Below are 20,087 nucleotides of genomic sequence, written 5' to 3'. Positions count from 1 at the left end.
TAATGATTGCTTGGAGTTGAAAATGGGAAGCTAGGTGGTGTTGGAAAGAAAAACTTTGAAAGGATGTGGAAACAGTGATAATGGGAGTCGGAAGGAAGGAATAACACTGTGGCATTTGTAGATGGTGTTGGAGGCATAAACACTGATGGAAGAGGAAACACTGTTGATTGGGTCCAGAAGGAGAAGTCATTAATGGGTGAAAGGTAAAAGGGAAACACTGGTGGATGCCAGAAGGATGTTGTTATGCTTTATGGACATATTTAACCGCATTCTTCACGTTCCATTAATTGGGAGCTTTAAAAGATATTCACTTACTCTTTTTGGCAAAGCAATGAGGACTTGCCATGGCCACTCATATTCTTTCGATCCGACACCACCAAGTATTCTCTGAATGGGTCTTTGTATCACATTCCCTTGGATGCCGCAATCAAAGGGCTGTAAGTTATCTAAGAAGGATAAAAGCAAAATTCAATGAAATTGAGCTTCTGCCAATGTACAACCAAAAACAGGAATGACAGGATGTCAATGAAGCAATGAACTGAACTTGGAATCCATATATTCTGCATTGGTCCAATTTAAATTAACTTTAGTAAATAACACTGGCATTCAGTAGGGAATCCAGGGGAAGCAACTGTGAAGATCTAAAGTGATAGCACTCTCTCCTACAGTCAACAAGTCTGCTGATTTGCAAGAATACCAAGTGTAAAGTGAACAACAATTTAATGCTGTACAAGAAGAGAGTGCTGACTGTTTGGAAAGTGGACTCTGATTGGTAGACGTGCTACCATGGAGAATGTGCCAGTTGATGGTGGCTGACAGTTAACTACCAAGCATTGTTTGAAAGTTAAACCAGGCAGCTTGACTCTGATTGGTCAAGTTATTGCCCTGAGGAATGAACTAGCAAACGGCTGTCACTTATTTTGTTTAGCTGAAACAGGCACAATGTGTGTACCTGTTCTTTCTGTCTGTGTATTAATATGTGTAGCTTCCAGTACACATGAATGCATCACACTGCGAACCCAACTGACAATCGTATATTGGTTGTCAGTGGAATTCTTAGCACACTGAGGATTATTTAGCAAATGCCCAATCGCAGAATCACATCTAATGTTGGACACTGTTTTGAGATTTGTAAGCACAGGCTAGTTGGGTACAGTGTGTACCTTGCCCATTGCGTACAGCGGAAGGGACATGCTGTTTGATATGATCCGCCAGTCTTTGGGGCGTACAGCCTGCCTACCTAGCATCACACTGGCACTGAAATTCATATACCACATTACCCATTTGTGTGATAGGCAGAATGTATTTTTAGCTTGACACCAGCATCCTGTTAGTGGTGAATACTTGTGTTGTTACTGCATAGTAGCAGCATAAAACAGCTAGCTTCACCTGTTGCTCAAATTTTTGAGGTACCTCGCCTTTACAGGGTAATCTGAGGTAGACAGGGCATGTTTCAGGGCTGAAAGTGATGGCCTTAGGCCCATTCATGAGTTTAGGTGATATACAGTGCAAAATGATCTGATCAGGGTAGCCATTATCCCGCAGGATGCCTTTGATGAGCCTTATTTCGACATCAAGTTTGGAAACAAGAAATCTCCAAAAACCCTGGAGTGGGACAGGAAAAGGTCCTGTTGACGGTTAAGTCAAAGTGCGAGGACAGGAATCTGGAACAGATCCTGTTTAGTGAAGTTAAAGTAAGGAGCAGAGGAAAAGGCTCTGAATTAAAGAGAGAAAGTGCAGAGAGCAGAAACAAGGCAAAGTTGGCTTGCAAGAAGCCAGACAAACTGAGGAGACAGCCAATGGTTGGTGACTCCTTATTCGGGCCTGTGAAGCAGTGATGTTCTGTTAGCATGGCTGAGAGAGCATATTGAAGGCAAAGCTTGAATGCACGTGATGATCCAGGGGACAGGAACATTGGAAGGAGAAATCAAAACTCTGGAGGCAGATTCTTGTTGAAGACATTCTGAAGAAAGGGTAATTTTGGAGAAGATTCCAAGGCGAGTTCTTTGAGAGTGGAGATTGGAAAATCTCATGTGAAAGACGGAATTTCCGTGATACCAGTTGGCTCACAGTGTGACAAGTGTCTGGGGGAGTTGATGGGGGATCCATAGCATCTGCCTGGGGTAGCATCTTTCACTTGGCTTTTGAGTGTGGTGTGTCTGACCACAGGTCACCTATTGGTTTACATGGACTATGTACTTACTGTGAACATTAGAGTATAAGATAGGTTTTGTAACTTGTGTTATCCTTACAAATCTGTATATATCTGTAAAGGTATGGCTGTGGGTGAAGAAGTAGCATATTATAGTTAATCTTTTTCTTGTTTTACAAATGTTTTATTCTTTTCTTAAAAGTTCACCAGCAGACTCCTGTGACTCTGTTCAATAGCTGCCCTCCATGTTTCTAAACAAAATTTAAAAGTTCGGATCAATCAAGCTGGGTTCCACCCAGGGATCTGACTTGACCAGCAGTAACATCAGCTGGGATCATAACAATTCTCACTTAGCAGCTCATACTTTCACAAGTTACAACACAATGTTTTTTGAGCTAAAGCAGGAAAAAGTCTAACTAAAGGCTACACAATCTGTCATGCCCTGTTCCAACAAGATCAATCCATCATGTTTCATTGCCATAGCTGTCACCGTTAGGTAAGCGAAGGTTTTTATTTAGTTAGTGTTATTTCTGGCTTATTGTCTGTCCATTGACATGGACCAGAAGAGTTAGGACATTCAGAAAATATAGACATTAGGATACTAATAACTGAGAAAGTTGGAGGGTGTAGCATATACTCTGATTGTCTTGGAGCAAATTATAACTCCAAGCAACCGTATGGGGATTGAATATTGTTTATTCTCCTTCATAGGTGCACCTGTTGTCCATGTGGTACCCCTTGAATTCCTTCAAATGCCTTGTTTATAAGTGAACCTTTTCAACTGCTTGTTTACTTTTTAATTGTCCATTCTGGTTTGCGTTCAATAAACCTTATTCAATATATATTATGAAGCCATGCTTTATAAAAAAATGACTTTATAAATTTACTGGCTGGAAATCACAAATTGATTGTTTAAAAAGACCAAAGCCGCATTCCAATGATTTGAAATCACAGTCAAAGATGGCTGAACATTTACATCACTGCACCTTCTATATTACAAAGCCATTGACATGGAGACAACCTGTCTGCAAAATCCTACCAGGAATAATTGCCTTGAAAGAGTTTGATCAGGGGCCATCTCCTAATCAATTAGCAAAGCATCCAGACAATCACCTGGGTAGTCAATTGGGTGGAGCCAAACCATTAGACATAATCACTTGGACAATGGGATTCTGGCTATAAATGGAGTGTGCCTAGGCCCAATCTAATCATGTAAGCCTGCCAACTGGAATCCACTAGCCATGACCATAATTGTGTCACTGGACAGTTGAAAAGGGCATCATGTGCCAATTCAGCAAACCCTTTGTGTGTTTAAGTACCTGCTTTTCTCTGCAGACCTGTGCACAAGCAAATGAGATGTCAAAGAAACAAAACCCTGAATGGGTTCTCTCTTTCTTTCTCTCCCCATCCAACCTACAAGTTTTGAACCCTGTCTGCTGATTTTGACTATCCATGTGGCACAGGCAGAAATCTTTTGAAATAACTCAACCCAGCAGCTGCTGTCCCTAGAAGAACAAATAAATCACCTGACTACATCTTTAAACTGCATCAATACCAAACCCAGAAGGACCATCAATTTCAGTCTGAAGCCAGCCAAGTCACCGATGTTCAAGAGCCGTATACCCCTTTAACTTTACCAAACTTTAAATTGCTTAATCTATCCCTCCATCCTGTAATCTATTTGTATATGCGTGAACTTCGAGAGTGTGTGTGTGCGTGTATGAGAGAAAGAGCTAGAGAGAGAGAAAGAGAGAGAGAGAGGGAGAGGAAGTTGGGGCATTTTTATTATTTTTCTTACACTGGGTTAAGTATAATAAATATTATTCTCTTCTTTTTAAAAACTCAGGGAGACGTATCTGTTGGTGCCTTTTATGGTCACAGCACATAAACAGTTAAACGCTCACTGAAGGCAAACATATCCTTTTAAAAAAAAACTATTATGTTCAAACAAGGAGTAGAGAAAGAAGGGGGCCATTCTACCCTTACCCACCTGATTGTAACAATATCATGGATATCTGGGTCTTGTAGTTTGTCTAAGGGCACAACACTGCACTTGAGCAAACAGCCCGTGGTGCAACTCATCACAGTGCTTTAAAGTATCCAACAAACTCATCCCAGACAAAGGCCTCTAACATAGCACTTCACCATCCAATTTAACTGGTGGCCTAGAAAAACTCCATCAATAATTCAACGACAAATCACCCAGGTTATATTTGAAGATGTCAGGAAGATATAATAATTTTCATAATCACAGAATCACACAGTGCAGAAGAAGCCCTTCAGCCCATCGAATCTGCACCGACAAGTGAGAAACAACTGACCTACCTACCTAATCCCATTTACCAGCACTTGGCCCATAGCCTTGAATGTTATGACATGCCAAATGCTCATCAAGGTACTTTTTAAAGGATGTGAGGCAACCCGCCTCCACCACCCTCCCACGCAGTGCATTCCAGACCGTCACCACCCTTTGGGTAAAAAAGTTTTTCCTCACATCCCCCCTAAACCTCCTGCCCCTCACCTTGAACTTATGTCCCCTCGTGACTGACCCTTCAACTAAGGAGAACAGCTGCTCCCTATCCACCCTGTCCATGTCCCTCATAATCTTGTACACCTCGATCAGGTCGCCCCTCAGTCTTCTCTGCTCCAATGTAAACAACCCAAGTCTATCCAACCTCTCTTCATAACTTAAATGCTTCATCCCAGGCAACATCCTGATGAATCTCCTCTGTATCCCCTCCAGTACAATCACATCCTTCCTATAACGTGGCGACCAGAACTGCACACACTACTCCAGCTGTGGCCTCACCAAGGTTCTATACAACTCCAACGTAACCGCCCTACTTTTGTAATCTATGCCCCGATTGATAAAGGCAAGTGTCCTATATGCCTTTTTCACTGCCCCATTAGCATGCCGTTCCGCCTTCAGAGATCTGTGGACACACACGCCAAGGTCCCTTTGTTCCTCACAACTTCCTAGTGTCATGCAGTTCATTGAATACTTCCTTGTCAAATTACTCCTTCCAAAGTGTATCACCTCACTTTTCAGGGTTAAATACCATCTGCCACTTATCTGCCCATTTGACCATCCCGCCTATATCTTCCTGTAGCCCAAGACACTCAAACTCACCGTTGTTGGAATTTCTGGTAAGGATTTATTGTATGTGTGTGTGTGTGTGTGTGTGTGTGTGCGTGTGTGTATGTGTGTGTGTGTGTGTGTGTGTGTGACTTAATTGAATTAAAGGCAGCTGGTCTGAAGGCTTTGATATATCAGAAAATAAGCTACGTTTGAAATGTTAAATAGGTAAACATTGGTGAAGTTTTAGAATATGAGGTGTAAAGGGAACATTTGCATTCTTTAAATAAACGAGACTAGCTTTAATTCAAAAGAGGGAGTGAAATGTTTCACTTAGTCAAGAGAAGTTAAGAAACAGTGTGTTTATTTTTACTAAAGATTACTGGTAAAATTGGTATTATGTAAGATTTTAATTATTAGAGAGGTAAAGGCCAAAGGCATAGCGAAACAATGGAAATTTATATTCAATAGGGAAAAATGTATAAAGGAGAGAAAGCTGTGTGTAAGGGCAGGCATTCTAAGATCCAACAAGTGTGAAAAGCCTCCAGCATCTAAGCCTCAATCTGCTGTCTACAAGGAACCAAAGCTGAGAAAATCTCACTAAGAATTTGACTGTTCAGGGTATCATGTTACTTTGCCCTGGGTCCTTTAAATCTATGCGTCTTACTGTTGCCTTAACAGATGTGTAACTGAGAGTTAGATTAATCAGGGGAGCTAGAAGTTATTATAGTAGTAATTTGTAAACCTATGTATGTGCTTAAAATCTTTATTATATTAATACAAGTTTAATTTAGTTTTGTGAGAAGCCTATAAGACTCAGTGGTCCTATTACTACTGAATTCAAGGCACACATCTCGAAATATATAAAAATTTGAAAACATCTGTGGCATTTGTTTCAAGTTTTCATCTGGGATGCAAGCAGCTCAGCATTCACCATTGGCTTTGCCATAACAAAATTGGGGGCTCGTTGTGGGATATATTTGAAATTCCTTGATTGGTTTGGAGTTGGTGAATCTTAAGGCTTTGAGAACGAGAGGCACTTTGCATTCAGGAATTGGTGTGAGACATTTGTAAAGCAGTGAGACTGCTAAAATGGCTGTATCCATGACTGAAGCATTTTTGAAAGCAGAAGATATAACTCTGGGTTACAATAGGTGTCTAAGGGTAAGTTAACAGAATTAATGGATAAGTTGCGATTGAGGATAGCTGTCGGGGCAAAGAAAGCAGACATAGTTGAAGGTATAGCACAGCATTTAAAGTTGGAAGTGATACCTGACACTAGTGAGTCACAGATGGAGGTAGTGAGACTTCAGTTACAAATGAAGAGACTTGAATTAGAACAAGCAAAGGGAATGAGAAAAGTTGAATTGGAGGCAAATGAAATGGGAAAAAGAATTGGAAATGAAAAACTGGAACTAGAGGCAGCAGAAAAAGAAAGGGCATTTCAAAGAGAGGAAGCAACAAGGCAGGAGAAAGAAAGGGCTCTAGAGCTGGAATTCCAGGCAAGAGGTAAGGATAAAGAAAGAGTAGCAAGGGAATGAGAAAGGGAATACCAGCTTAAAAGGCTATAAGTTAAAAAAGAGATTTCAGATTCTGAGGAAAGTTCTGATGATGAAAAAACATTTAACCTAAAACCCAGTGGGAAGATGATGTTTAAATTTGTACAAGCTCTTCCAAAGTTTGAGGAAAGAGATGTTGAAGCATTCTTTATTTCATCTGAGAACATAGCTAAACAGATGAAATGGCCACAGGAAAACTGGACATTGCTGTTACAATCCAGATTGGTGGGTAGAACACATGAGGTTTATGCTTCACTGTCAGAAGAAATGTCGGTGAACTATGATGTGGTGAAAAGGCTATTTTGAGGGCATATGAGTTGGTTCCTGAGGAACACAGGCAGAAATTTAGGAATATGAGAAAACAGTCTGGGCAAACTTATATTGAATTTGAGAGAATAAAACAAAGTAATTTTGACCGGTGGATAGAGACAACATATGCAGCTCTTAGAGAGGTAATTCTTTTGGAAGAATTTAAAGATTCAATTCCTTCAGTAGTGAGAACTCATTTGGAGGAACAGAGGGTTGAAATGGTAAGACAAGCAGCAGGGATAGCTGATGATTATGAGTTAGTTCATAGAACTAAACCTTTTTTCCGTCACCCTTTTAAATCAGAAAAGGATAGAAAGTGGGAAGGCGAAAGGAAGGTGGGTAGTTGGGGAAGAGAAGGTTGGTGGAAATTCCCAGGAAGTTTTTTTCTCAGAATATAAGAATGGTTCTGAGGGTAGAAGTGACATTCGAAAATTCAGGTGTTTTCATTGTAATAAAGTTGGACACACAAAATCTGTGTGCTGGAAATTGCAGGGAAAATCTGTTGGAATTATAGGGGTGCAGAAATGTACTGAAAATAAAAGTACTGTGGGTTCTGAGGTTCAGGCACAGGAAAAACCAGTGGTTTGTGTACAGGTAAAACAGGAAGAATCAGTGAAAGGTAAAGAAGTGGGAATGTGTTCAGAATTTAACCAAGAGAATCATGAGAAGCAGGTTGCAGAAAGGTTTCAAGATTTTGTATGTGAAGGGAAAGTATTTCCATGTGTACAGGGTGGAATAGGTAAAGATGTCAAAATTTTAAGAGAGACAAGGGCTAGTCAATCCTTAATGTTGTGGGATAGTGACACTTGTTGTTCAAAGGGAGTATTGCGGAGAAAGTGATAATAAGTGCAGTTCATGGAGATGATAAACCTATTCCATTGCGGAAGGTGAAGTTAAAGAGTAAGTGTAAAACATATGAGATGATTGTTGGAGTCATGGAAAAATTGCCCATTGCAGGGATTCAATTTATTTTGGGTAATGATAAGCTGGGTCCCAGATGTGGGTGATGCCTATGGTAGTTGAGCTGCCTGTAGAAGTGTTTTTAACAGAAGTGTTGCAGAGAGAGCATCCTGGATTGTTTCCAGATTGTGTGGATAACAAGCTCACAGGCTCATGGTTTGAAACAAGAAGAACAGGAAGTTCAAGGGCAGAGAGAAGATGTGGAAGTTCAATTAGTTGGCACTGAGTTTGATAAGGTTGTTCAGGAAGAAAGATTGGAAGGCAATGCAGCTGAGGTGTTTAACTTAAGACAGTTAGTGGAGTTACAGGAAAAGGATTTGCAAATAAAACAGTTATATCAAACAGCTTACTCAGAAACAAAGCAAAGTGTATTCCAGAATGTTATTACCTTAAGGATAATGTTTTAATGAGAAAATGGAGGCCTTATCATGTTTCAGCAAATGATAGCTGGAGGGAGGTGCATCAGATTGTAATACCATTTGGATATAGAAATGAGATACTGAGAATTGCTCATGAAATTTCAATGGGGGGACATTTAGAATTGAAAAGGCACAGGTGAAAACACAAAAACATTTTTATTGGCCTGGATTGCATAGGGATGTAGTCAAATTCTGTAGAACGTGTCGCATATGTCAGCTGATAGGGAAACCACAAGCAGTGATTAAGATGGTGCCTTTAATTCCAATTCCAGCATTTGAAGAACCTTTTACTAGGATCATGGTTGATTGTGTAGGACCCCTCCCTAAGTCGAAAAGTGGAAATCAGTGGGTGGGTCTACCAGGCTTCCTGAAGTGATATCTTTAAGAAATATTACAACAACGAAAATTGTGAAAGAGTAAACTAAATTTTTTACAAGAAATGGCTTACCAAAAGAAATACAATCAGATCAGGGTTTAAATTTCGTGTCACAGCTGTTTAAGGAAGTAATGAACAGTTTGGGGATAAAACAATTTAAATCAACAGCGTACCATCCTGAGTCACAAGGGGCTTTGGAAAGATGGCATCAAACTCTAAAAACTATGATGAGGGCGTACATTCAGGATTATCCACAGGATTGTGCTGCGGAATTTCATTCTTGTATTTTGCTATTCGGGATGCTCCTAATACACCAACTGGTTTTAGTCCTTTTGAACTAGTTTATGGTCATGAGGTAAGGGTACCACTGAAATTGATTCATGAGAAATTAGCAGGTCAAAGTTCAGAAACTACTCTCCTGGATTAGGTATCAAAATTCAGAGACAAATTGGACACAGCATATGAGTTAGCTAGGGAATATTTAAAGATATCACAGCTAGTGATGAAAGTGAAGGTAGACAGGAAAGCTACAGCTTGTAGTTTTGTTGCTGGGGTGAAAGTGCTAGTTCTGCTGCCAGTGCTGGGTGACTCGTTAAAGGCAAGGTTTAGTGGGCCTTGCAGGGTTGAAAAGAAATTGAGGGAAGTAAATTATTTAATAAATACTCCAGGTAGAAGAAACAAGCAGAAGGTATGTCATGTAAGTATGCTTAAAAAGTACTTTGACAGGGAAGAGGACCAAAAGGAGGTGTTAGTGGTGGTAGATAATGAGAAAGAGGTAGAAGCACAGGAATCTGAATTTATTTTCCTAGTCAAATTGGGTAACGAGGGGGCACTTGAAAATTTAAATGTAATAGTGAGTTACTTTACAGACAAGTGTTGAAGCAATTTGGGGAAGCTATTTTTGTCACACAAAGCTATTTGTGGAAATAAGTTGGGGAGGACAAATTTAGCTATACATAATATGTCTGTAGAAGTTTCATCTTCAATAAGGCAACATTCTTATAGATTAAATTCAGCAAAGTTATCACAAGTACAGAAGTAAATTGAATTCCAGCTTCAAAATGATATCATTGAGTCTAGTGGCAGTAATTGGAGTTCGCCTATTCTGATGGAACCTAAACCGGAAGGAACACAAAGGCTGTGTGTGGACTATCGAAAGGTGAATGCAGTGACAAAAGCAGATTCATATCCTATACCAAGGTTGGAAGATTGCATTGAGAAGGTGGGACAATCAAAATTTATCACAAAGATTGACTTGCTAAGAGGATATTGGCAAGTACCGTTATTGGAAACAGCAAAGGAGATATTGGCTTTTGTGATGCCAGATGGGGATGGACTATATCAGTTGAAAGTCATGCCGTTTGGTATGACCTGTAACATTTCAAAGACTGACAAACAAAGTAATTGCAGATCTGAGCAAATGTGCTGTTTATATTGACGACTTGATAGTTTTCAGTCAGATGTGGGAGGACCATTTACAACATCTGGAAGAATTTTTTACTCGATTACAAGAAGCTAATTTGGTGGTGAACTTGGCTAAAGTTAATTTGCAAAAGCGCAAGTTACGTATCTAGGCCATGCCATTTGACATCGTAAAGTGGCTCCAAGAGATGTGAAAGTCAAGGCTATCATGGGTTTCCTAACAAAACGAGAAGTTGTGAGATTTTTGGACATGAGTGGGTTTTATTGGAAATTTGTACCAAATTTTAGCAATATGGTTGCTCCGTTGACTGAACTGCTAGAAAAGAACAGGAAGTTTCAATGGACACAGGAGTGTCAGGAGGCATTTGACAATCTGAAAACTGTATTAACTATGATACCAGTTTTTGGCAGTACCCAATTATGTCAAACAATTTAAGTTGGCCATTGACACAAGCGATATAGGCATTGGGGCCATATTTTTAGAAGGAGATGACACTGGATAGGGCATTTTTCACGGAAGTTGAACAAACAACAGACAAGATTTCAATGATCAAGAAGGAAACTTTGAGGTTGGTGTTAACGTTGCAGCATTTTGAGATTTATGTGGCAAACAATTCATCAGAAACCATTGTTTATACAGACCACAATCCTCTTAAGTTTCTGGACAAATTTCGAGGCAGAAGTGCAAGGCTGTTCAGATGGAGTTTATAACTGCAACCATTTAATCCACAGATTATACATATGGCGGGACAAGCAAAATCTGATTGCAGATGCATTGTCAAGAGTTTGAAGCTTGAAGGGAAATTTGGACACTTAAAACCTGGACACAGGGCTGGAATCATTTCTGTTGATACCATGGACTTGTGTATATAATATGAATATATATTATATATTTTGTTAATGCATGCATCTGGTAATATAATAGTGTAATAAGTATAGGAGATAATCTAAAATGGGTTCAGAAAATGAAGCAGTCTTTTTAAATTATGACAGTTCATTTTTTAAGAAGGAGGGGGCTGTCAGGAAGATATAATAATTGTCATAATGTTATTGGTGGGATTTATTGTAAGGATAGGAATAAAGAGAGAGAGAGAGAGAGTGGGGAGGGGGTGGGGTGGACTTAATTTAATTAATGGCAGCTGGTCTGAAGGCTTTAATGTATCAGAAGATAAGCTGGGTTTCAAATGTTAAGAGGTAAACATGGGTGAAGTTTTAGAATGTGAGGTGTAAAGGAAACATTTGCATTCTTCAAATAAACCAGACTAGCTTGAATTCAAAAGAGGGGGTGAAATGTTTCGCTTAGCCAGGAGGAGATAAGAAACAGTGGCCCGAATTTTTCCGTTGACGAATTGGGAGCGGGGCCCGCTCGCCAACACGAAAATGACACGGGATGACATCAGGAGGTACCCCGACATCATCCCACCCCATTTAAATATTCAGGAAGGTGGGCGTACAGCGAAATCAGCTGTCTGCCCGCCGACCTGTCAATGGCCAGTTGAAGCCATTGGCAGGATAATTAAGCCAATTAAAGGCCATGCCCATCGAACCTTAAGGCTGGTGGGCAGGCCAGGAGCCCCAGCGGGCTTCTGAAAAAACATGAAACCTCATCCACTGGCGGGATGAGGTTTCATGTCTGTTTTAAAAAACTTTAATAAACATTCTGTGATATTTATTAACATGTTCCATCTTGTGTGACATTGTCACATGAGGGGGGCATGTTAATTTTTTTATTTTTCTATTTTTTAATTTTATAAAATTTTCAGCCCTCTTCCTGAGGCAGCATTTAGTCTCAGGGAGCAGTGTGCTCTTTCGTGTGCATGTGTGAAGGAGCGCACTTTGGCAGTTGGTGAATCCCTTCCCTGCCCGCACAGGAAGCGCATAGCGCTTCCCGTTGGGCAGCCTGCTGGGCCGGCCTTAATTGGCCCGCCCACTCAAAATGGTGGCAGGGCCCGTTTCAGCAACGGCGATCGGCTGCCTGTCCACCGTCGAGCCGGTGGGGCCCGTGTGCCCATCAAGGGCAAAATTCTGCCCAGTGTGTTTATTTTTCCCAAGGATTACTGGTGAAATTGGTACTGTGTAAGATTTTTATTATTAGAGAGGTAAAGTCCAAAGATACAGTGAAACAATGGAAATTTGCATTCAGTGGGGAAAATATTTATAAAGGAGTGAAGGCTGTGTGTAAGGGCAGGAATTCTAAGATCTCATTAGTGTGCAAAACCTCCAGTATCTAAGCCTCAAGCTTCTGCCTACAAAGAACCAAAGCTGAGAAAATCTCACTTTGAATTTGACTGTTCAGGGTATCATGTTACTTTACCTGGATCTTTTAAAATCTATGTGTCTTACTATTGCCGTAACGGAGGTGTAACTGGGAGTTAGATTAATCAGGGGGGCTAGAAATTATTATTGTAGTAATTTGTAAACCTATGTATGTGCTTCAAATCATTTTCTTTATTAATAAAGGTTTAATTTAATTTTGCAAGACACCTAAAAGACTCGGTGGCCTTATTACTACTGAATTCAAGGCACGCATCTCAAAATATGTGCAAATTGCAAAACAGTTGTGGCAGTTGTTTCAAGTTTCCCTTTGGGATTTGAGCAGCTACATTTACTATCAGCTGTGCCATAACAAAGAATGTATATTTTGCTGGATGGCTGTTAGTGCCTTCTTGATTGACCATGGCTGAGATTTTGGATGCCTAGGGACAAGTTAGCAATAACTATATTATATGCACATTAACTCGATTTACCTTTCTTTCTCTGCTCTTCTTGTGCTTTTACCAGATAATGGTAGGTTGGTAGATAAAAGACATACTGATGGCCTTCTGTTTCTTTTAACTTGATAGGTACCAAATCTTCAAGATAGGTTTTGAGTACTTCTCCAATTCCAATGGCATAGATAACTGCAGTGAGAGAGGGATAAGCAATTAGAGAGAATACATTGCAAAGTCTGGTGATTCTATTCAAGGGAATCTCTGTCTCACGTGTGATATCGGAAGACTCATTTGGCAATGAGGAAAGAAAGCGTAATAAAATATTTTAACAAATTATTCAGCCCTGATTTTCAGGTCTTGCACAGAAAATTACCGAACGTGTGGTTGTCCTGGTGAAGTGGATGCTAAATTCACTACTTTTGTTGGCAACGAGGTATACAGGGAGATCACTGATTTGATTAGTCAGTTGATCTGATGATTGTATGACACTGCAATTTGTCTCAATGCCTCTGACCCAGAAAGGGGAAAGATCAGCTGGGGCTGCCAGTCCTACTCAACATCCAATGATCTCTATGGGAAGGTGAGGGCAAGATCAGGCTCAGCTGTGATGCCCTCTACACCTCAATGTCCTTTCGATACTCACTGTATTCTCACATGTAGAGTGGAGTGGACACTCAGGGAGTATCAAAAGGTGGCTAGATTGAACCAGTCTCCTCAAGAGAATGGGGAGAAAGTTTTGTTGAGTAGAGGTGGAGGGGAGGCACAGTTATATCTATGTCACCCGTGTATTCCTGCATTCTAAAGACCTGGATAATACTCTTCTCAATTTACCAGTGAGAACAGGTTCAATCCAGTCAATCAATCCACATAATTTAAGAGTTTTAAGCTGTTATTAAAGTGTAGTTGTCATGATCTAAAATTGAGTGGGACATTGCTTGTGGACAATGCAGTAGTGATTGACTCCATTTAGACATGAAACTAGCCAATGTTAACTTTTGGGTGGGCAGCCAGCAGAGCAAACTGACTACCTGCCCTTTCTGGTCACCAGGAGGCCTGAGCAATTTTGAGGACCCAATCCCACTTAAATAGAACTGGCGCGTTCTCTGCCCCAAAATGGCTTCCCATTTGCAGCCTGCTGGATTGAGACTGGTACAATATTGTGAAGTGTGGAGGCTCTCCAGCTAGAAAGAGGAGAACTGGAGCGGCATCAGGATTGTGGTTGTGGAGAGCTCTGGGCAGTAGCAGCTATGATTTTCTTTCCACTATTGACACTTCTCTTCAGCACCATCTCCAGTAAAGCTAGTTAGAACGAGAACAGCTCAAGTCTTGACTGGTCCTCTCCTAAAATGGCAGTCGGGTGCTAAACACATCGGGAGACTCTGGTTTTCATATTTAAAAGGGACCGACTTCCTGCAATGGATGGGCATTTCCATTGCCTAGCAATAGGCCCTGTAAAAGTGACAGTGGCCAGAGTAGCGATGTTAATGGCATGGGTAAGTCCACTGACCCCATTTCAAGGCTGTCACTATCCTGTTGACGTCAATTATGACAAATTAGGTCCCAATTTCTCTTTGGCAGAAAGATAAACAAAGACTTACATTTATATAGCGCTTTTCACAACCAATGGACTTTTCAAGTGTAGTTACTGTTGTAATGTAGGAAATGTGGCAGGCAATTTGCATACAGAAAACTCCCACAAGCAGCCATGTGATAATGGCCAGGTGATCTGTTTTAGTGATGCTGACTGTCCAAGACACCAGGGAGAACTCCCCTGCACTTTTTCAAAATAGTGCCATGGGTTTTTTCTTTTACATCCACCACAACACGGCCTCAGTTTGAAGTCTCAAGTGAAAGATGGCATCTTTGACAGTGCAGAGCTCCCTCAGTACTGACATTCCAGAAAATGTCAGCTTTAAGCTTTGTGCTCAAGCCCTGGAATAGGGCTTGAACCCAGAACCGTGAGGCTCGGAGGCGTGAATGCTACCAACTGATCCACAGCTGACACTGTTAAGATGTTAAGAGGTTACATGCTGGTTTTGTGGGGCTCCATGAATCATACATGTTACGCAGAGAGTTAGATAGATTACCTAGATGGCCTGGCAAGTGGGCCAGTAGATCTGAAATTTTCTTTGTGACGATGGAAGGTGTCGGTGCTCCATTATATTGTCCTATTGATAGAAAAGACAAAACCGGAGTGTTGCCACAGCAGAGAATTACCCATTGAGGAAAACAATTTTCATGACAAAAAGCTTAAGTGCTGACACTGCAAAGTTTATCTGTTCACATAATAATGGAAGAATATATTCAAGATTGGAAGAAAAAAAGTTAAAACAAGTTCTTGAAATAAATAAAATTATAAACAGCAACAGCAAAAACATGCATTTATATAGCAGAAATGCAGAAAATATGTTCCAAAAGCCCTCTCAGTGGTGCAACAGAGTGACCAAACACCTGATCAGGAGGTGCTGAGGAGAGGGAGGTGGAGGATTGGGTGAACTGGTGGCTTAGGAAGGGAATCCCATACTAATGGAACAGCTGCTCATGGTTAGCTGAGGCAAAGAGAAGTGTAGAACATGACAGAGCCTGAGGAATGGGAGGATTGGGGAGTGGGGTCTCTGTGGGGGTTGGAGGAGGAGGGGGAACAAGTTGAAGTTTACATAGGGCAGAGAAAGGGAGGTCAGCCATTGGAACATGGGAATATACCAATCAGAGTCCGCTTGCCAACAAATCAGCACCATTTCGTTGTGCAGTGTAAATTGTTTTTCCCTTTGAGATTTGGTAATCTTGCAAATCTGTCCTGATCAGTGCAAAATGAAAAACTTTGACAGCATGTCTCCTTTTTCAGAAATACTCAAGCTCTGTACTACCAAACGACGAGTCGATTTGATTGGAATTGTCGATTCTGAAGATAGCAAGGATTAAAGTTTCAGCAATAAGTGGACTGAAGTATGGACAGAAGCGATTAGTATTATTGAGATGTAATTCGATGGTTTTTGTGATGATATTGTATCGAAGGTTCAGCTCAGGATTGAGTAGCATGCCAAGGTTGCACCCAGTCTATGTCAGCCTGAGACAGTGACTGGGGAGAGGATTGAGGAAAGGAAGGTTAGAGATGAGGTAGTGGCTTGCAAGGGTAGATGTGATGATAATGCTTTTGTCAGGGTGGGGGAAACTCCCAGAGGAGAATGTTAGGCAATGCTCAAATTCCAGTTTTTATTAATTGAATTTAAATTCCACCAGCTACTGTGGTGAGATTTGAACTCGTGTCACCAAAGCATTCACCTAAGCCTCTGGACTATTAGTCAAATTACATTACCAGTACGCCACCATCTCCCAAAACCCATGATTTTCCTCATCAATCAACAGAAGCCTTGGGGGAATGCTGAATGTAACCCCTATTAAGTCTGTTCCATTGGTTCATGGTGGATGTGAAGAGAGTGGAGTTTTCTGGGATCCTGACCAACATTTTCCATCTCATCTAAAACCACCAAAAATAGATTGCTGTTTGTGGGTGGGATGTTGCTACTGTACCTACCCACCTCAAAACAGTTACCTATTTTGAAGCACTTTGGAGATGCCTAGATTTGAAATGTGCATTCTAACGTTCAGAGGACACTCACCTGTACATATGAATGCACAAAACACAAAGATATACACATAGGCTGGCATTGTGGAACACATACAAAGTATATCTGCACACATTGAAAATATGCGCTCATACCCCTTCAACAACTCTGAATGAATAGAACATGGGCAGAGGCTAGGGTTGCCAACTGTGATTAAATGTATTCCTGGAGATTTCATCACATGACCTGCTCCCCCCCACCCCCCAGCCCCAATCGGCCAACACATCCATCCTTGTGACACACTGTCTTCCTACGCCAATTGGAAAGCAAAAAGACTCAATACGCAATTGGATGATGCTTGGCTGTCAGCCATTTTTCCCCATTTTCAATATTGTGAGACATATTCAAAGAAAATGACAAAGAAAAACAATATTTTTTAACGTCCCGGTGCTAGGATTGCACTCAGCAGCGTCCTGTAGATTTATCTTCAATTCCTTTCCAATTCTGGAGGGTTGCCAACGCTAGCAGAGGCAGGGAATTACTTTAATGAGTTTTCCCAGGCAGTCCAGTTTGGAGCAGGTTGCCCTAAACTTTCTAAGAGGTAAGCTGGAAGCCAAGCTTTGTTTTAGCTGATTGATTGATTTTGTTTGCTTGAGTGGGGCATGATAGGCATCAATTATTGAGATTCCTGGGGGTTTTAAGTGAAGTCTGATCAGCATCAATGCATCTCATGATCTCCCCCCTGTCCTGCCCAATCCCACCAACCCAATCCCATTCCCCACTTATATAAAAGTGCTTATTAAAGAACACCCAACCCTCTCAGAGACTCACCAGTGGTAACTATAAAGATGGTCTGTTTTGGGAAAGGTTGCCCATTTTCAGCTTGAAGATTTAGAGTTTCGTTGATGGAGGTGCGGACTACCTCCAGTGCTAGACCTGTTCTTCTTCCTGTGTTGTTGTAATATTCTTCAACAGAAGAAGGAATCGCAACATCAAAAAACGCTTGAAACAGATGGATATCCATTTTGGTTTATCAATCAAATCCTTAACTCTTCCCACCTTCCCTTCCAAATCTACTCCTTCGTCAGATACATGCTGAGGCAAGAGGTGTCAAATAAAATGAAGATGCATGCTAAAGAGAGCTGCCTAGGAGTTAGGTTGACTAACTCCGAGTACATGACTGAGTATGAACAAAATATCAGTGTCCATGTGGACCAGAAAGGAACAAATCATTGTAATCTCAACTGACTTTAATTATAATTTACTCGTCGAACACAACACCCCCAGATACTGTGCGTTTAAGAGTCCAGACCATTGGGGCAGCTGTGAAACTGAATCAGCTGCAGTGAGGTAACCTGACGGCGTGAGAGGGTTCGAAATATATCAGAGTTTTTTTGTCAATTTCCAGATGTAGAAGGTGAGACGTAATGTTTTTTGGATAGGGGGGGTCTGCCTGAAATTCTTTTCCATTTTGCTGGCTTTGCCTATGCGAAAGGGAAACCCTGTGCCAGAGCACAGGGTGGTTAGGGGTGAAGACCATGGCATGTGCAGCCCATTCTTTGTCCCTTGTGAACAGTCCATCAACCTTAATTACACTTGTATTTTTTGCTATCAGGTCTGCTGCATCTGCAGCATTTTCTCCTGCATTTTTAACCCATATCTTTTATGGCTACATATAGTGTCACCATTACTCCCAGGCAGAATGGAAATGATTGGGTAACTGCCCCATCAATCCTGCCTGGAGACCACACTGCTGCAAATCAGTGATTCCCAAATTTCTTCATTTCTTGACTCCTCGGAAGGTAGGGCCACCTACCGGTCCTACTCCACCCATTTTTGCTTGCCGCTGCAAAAAAAACTTCTCAGCATGAATGGCAACTCACGAAAACGATAAATATTTTGCTGCATTTTCACTTGTTTAAATTTATATACTTTTTTCGATTAAGTATAATAAGTAAATTATTAATTCATGTCTGAAACAAAAGTACAGACATTTTCACATTATAAACATGAATATTACAAGAGAACACATTTATTTGAAATATTATAAACAGTATCTGATATAAAACATAACAACAGTGTTCTTCTGAGAAACTAATACCTATTTTGCATCTGTATTAATCAAATAAAATGAACAGTAACTCAAATCTTGCTTATAAAACTACATTCTTGTTCCTTGCACTTTTGATGACTTGTACCATGCACACGGGAGCTGGTGTGGTTGTATGACATCCTGCGAGTGCAGGGGTTAAGGGATCTGGCCTTTTCCCTTGTATGGCCTTGGCCATGATGTGGCGGGTCAGCAACTTGCATTTTGGACCAGCCTATGGACCACCTGGAGGACCCTCGTGGGGCCATCAGTGGTCCAGGGACCACACCTTGAGAACAACTGCGGGAAATGACTGGAATTGAATTTTCACACATAATTTTCTGAAACTAGCCTCCTACTGGAGAAATTAACCTGCTTTTATTGGGAGAAGTTGCTTTAGTTCTGGTTGTGAGTTCTATTTGCTGCAGTCTGTAGAGCCTCTTGTTGAATTAGACCTCTGTTTGCTGTAAACAGACCTTGTTTGCTGTAAAATAGACTGTAAAAGCCACTCCATCCAGTCTCCAACTCTGACACAGTGGTGTCAATATTCACTCTGATCTTTTATACCCTCCCAACACATACTTTGCACCCATCTGCATATCTGTATTATGTTACTGATGATCTTCTGTGTCATCCGAGTGATTCAGCTAAGCAGCCTGCAGGTCATTTAACACATTGTGATTGGTGTGGCTGTTGGCGCTTTCCTTTCCTTTACCATGTCTCTCTATTTTCCAACTATTATAATGCTTGTTGATCTCTCGAGCCTTCAGCCCGAAGAAGGGTATCATGACCTGCCATTATCCTTCACAGCGTCTGGCTGACATGCTGCACGTTTCCAGCTTCTGCTTTCTCGTCCTAGTTACAATGGGGGGAGATGGTGGCATGGTAGTAACATCACTGGGCTAGTAATCCGGGGGCACAGGTTCAAATCCCACCACGGACTGCTGGTGGAGTTTAAATTCAATTAATAAATCTGGAATTGAAAGCTAGTCTCAGCATTGGTGGCCACAAAACTATCATTGATTGTTGCAAAAAGCCATTGGCTCACTAGTAGCCTTTGGGGAAGGAAATCTGCTGTCCTTATCTGGTCTGGCCTAGCCTACATGTGACTCCAGACCCCCAGTAATGTAGTTGACTCTTAAATGCCCTCTGAGATGGCCTAGCAAGCAACTTGCTTCAAGGGTGATTAGGGATGGGCAACAAATGCTAATGCCCACATCCCATGAAAGAATAAATGGATGTGGTTGAACTTACCTTGATATTCAACTCGCTTGATCCTTTCTATCATAGCCTTAGGAGTGAGGCTCTCCTTGATGCCTGTGATCTTAATGGGATATGATCCAAATGTGATAACTTCAAATCGAATTGCACCACTAATATCTGACACCTAAAGGATAGCCAGAAAAAGAGCCTCTCAAACTAAATATTGTACCATGTTCCTAACACCA

The 20,087-nt window shown here is 41.1% G+C and overlaps 1 protein-coding gene across 1 annotated transcript in view; it reads right to left on the bottom strand.

Annotated features, from left to right (window-relative positions):
- LOC144684543 (complement factor B-like) overlaps positions 1 to 20,087 on the bottom strand; it is a 71,829-nt gene that overhangs the window by 27,402 nt on the left and 24,340 nt on the right. The window contains exons 7-11 of the mRNA XM_078548446.1: positions 19,894 to 20,026; positions 17,382 to 17,516; positions 15,072 to 15,152; positions 13,021 to 13,173; positions 316 to 446 (exon numbers count right to left, since the gene is read on the bottom strand). Of these exons, the coding sequence (XP_078404572.1) occupies positions 316 to 446; positions 13,021 to 13,173; positions 15,072 to 15,152; positions 17,382 to 17,516; positions 19,894 to 20,026 (633 nt within the window). The remainder of the gene's footprint in view (positions 1 to 315; positions 447 to 13,020; positions 13,174 to 15,071; positions 15,153 to 17,381; positions 17,517 to 19,893; positions 20,027 to 20,087) is intronic.

This window comes from Cetorhinus maximus, chromosome 9 (assembly GCF_964194155.1).
Source record: "Cetorhinus maximus chromosome 9, sCetMax3.hap1.1, whole genome shotgun sequence".
NCBI classification, from domain to species: domain Eukaryota; kingdom Metazoa; phylum Chordata; class Chondrichthyes; order Lamniformes; family Cetorhinidae; genus Cetorhinus; species Cetorhinus maximus.
Note: the sequence above shows the minus strand (reverse complement) of the source record. Positions and strands in the feature narration are given on the sequence as shown.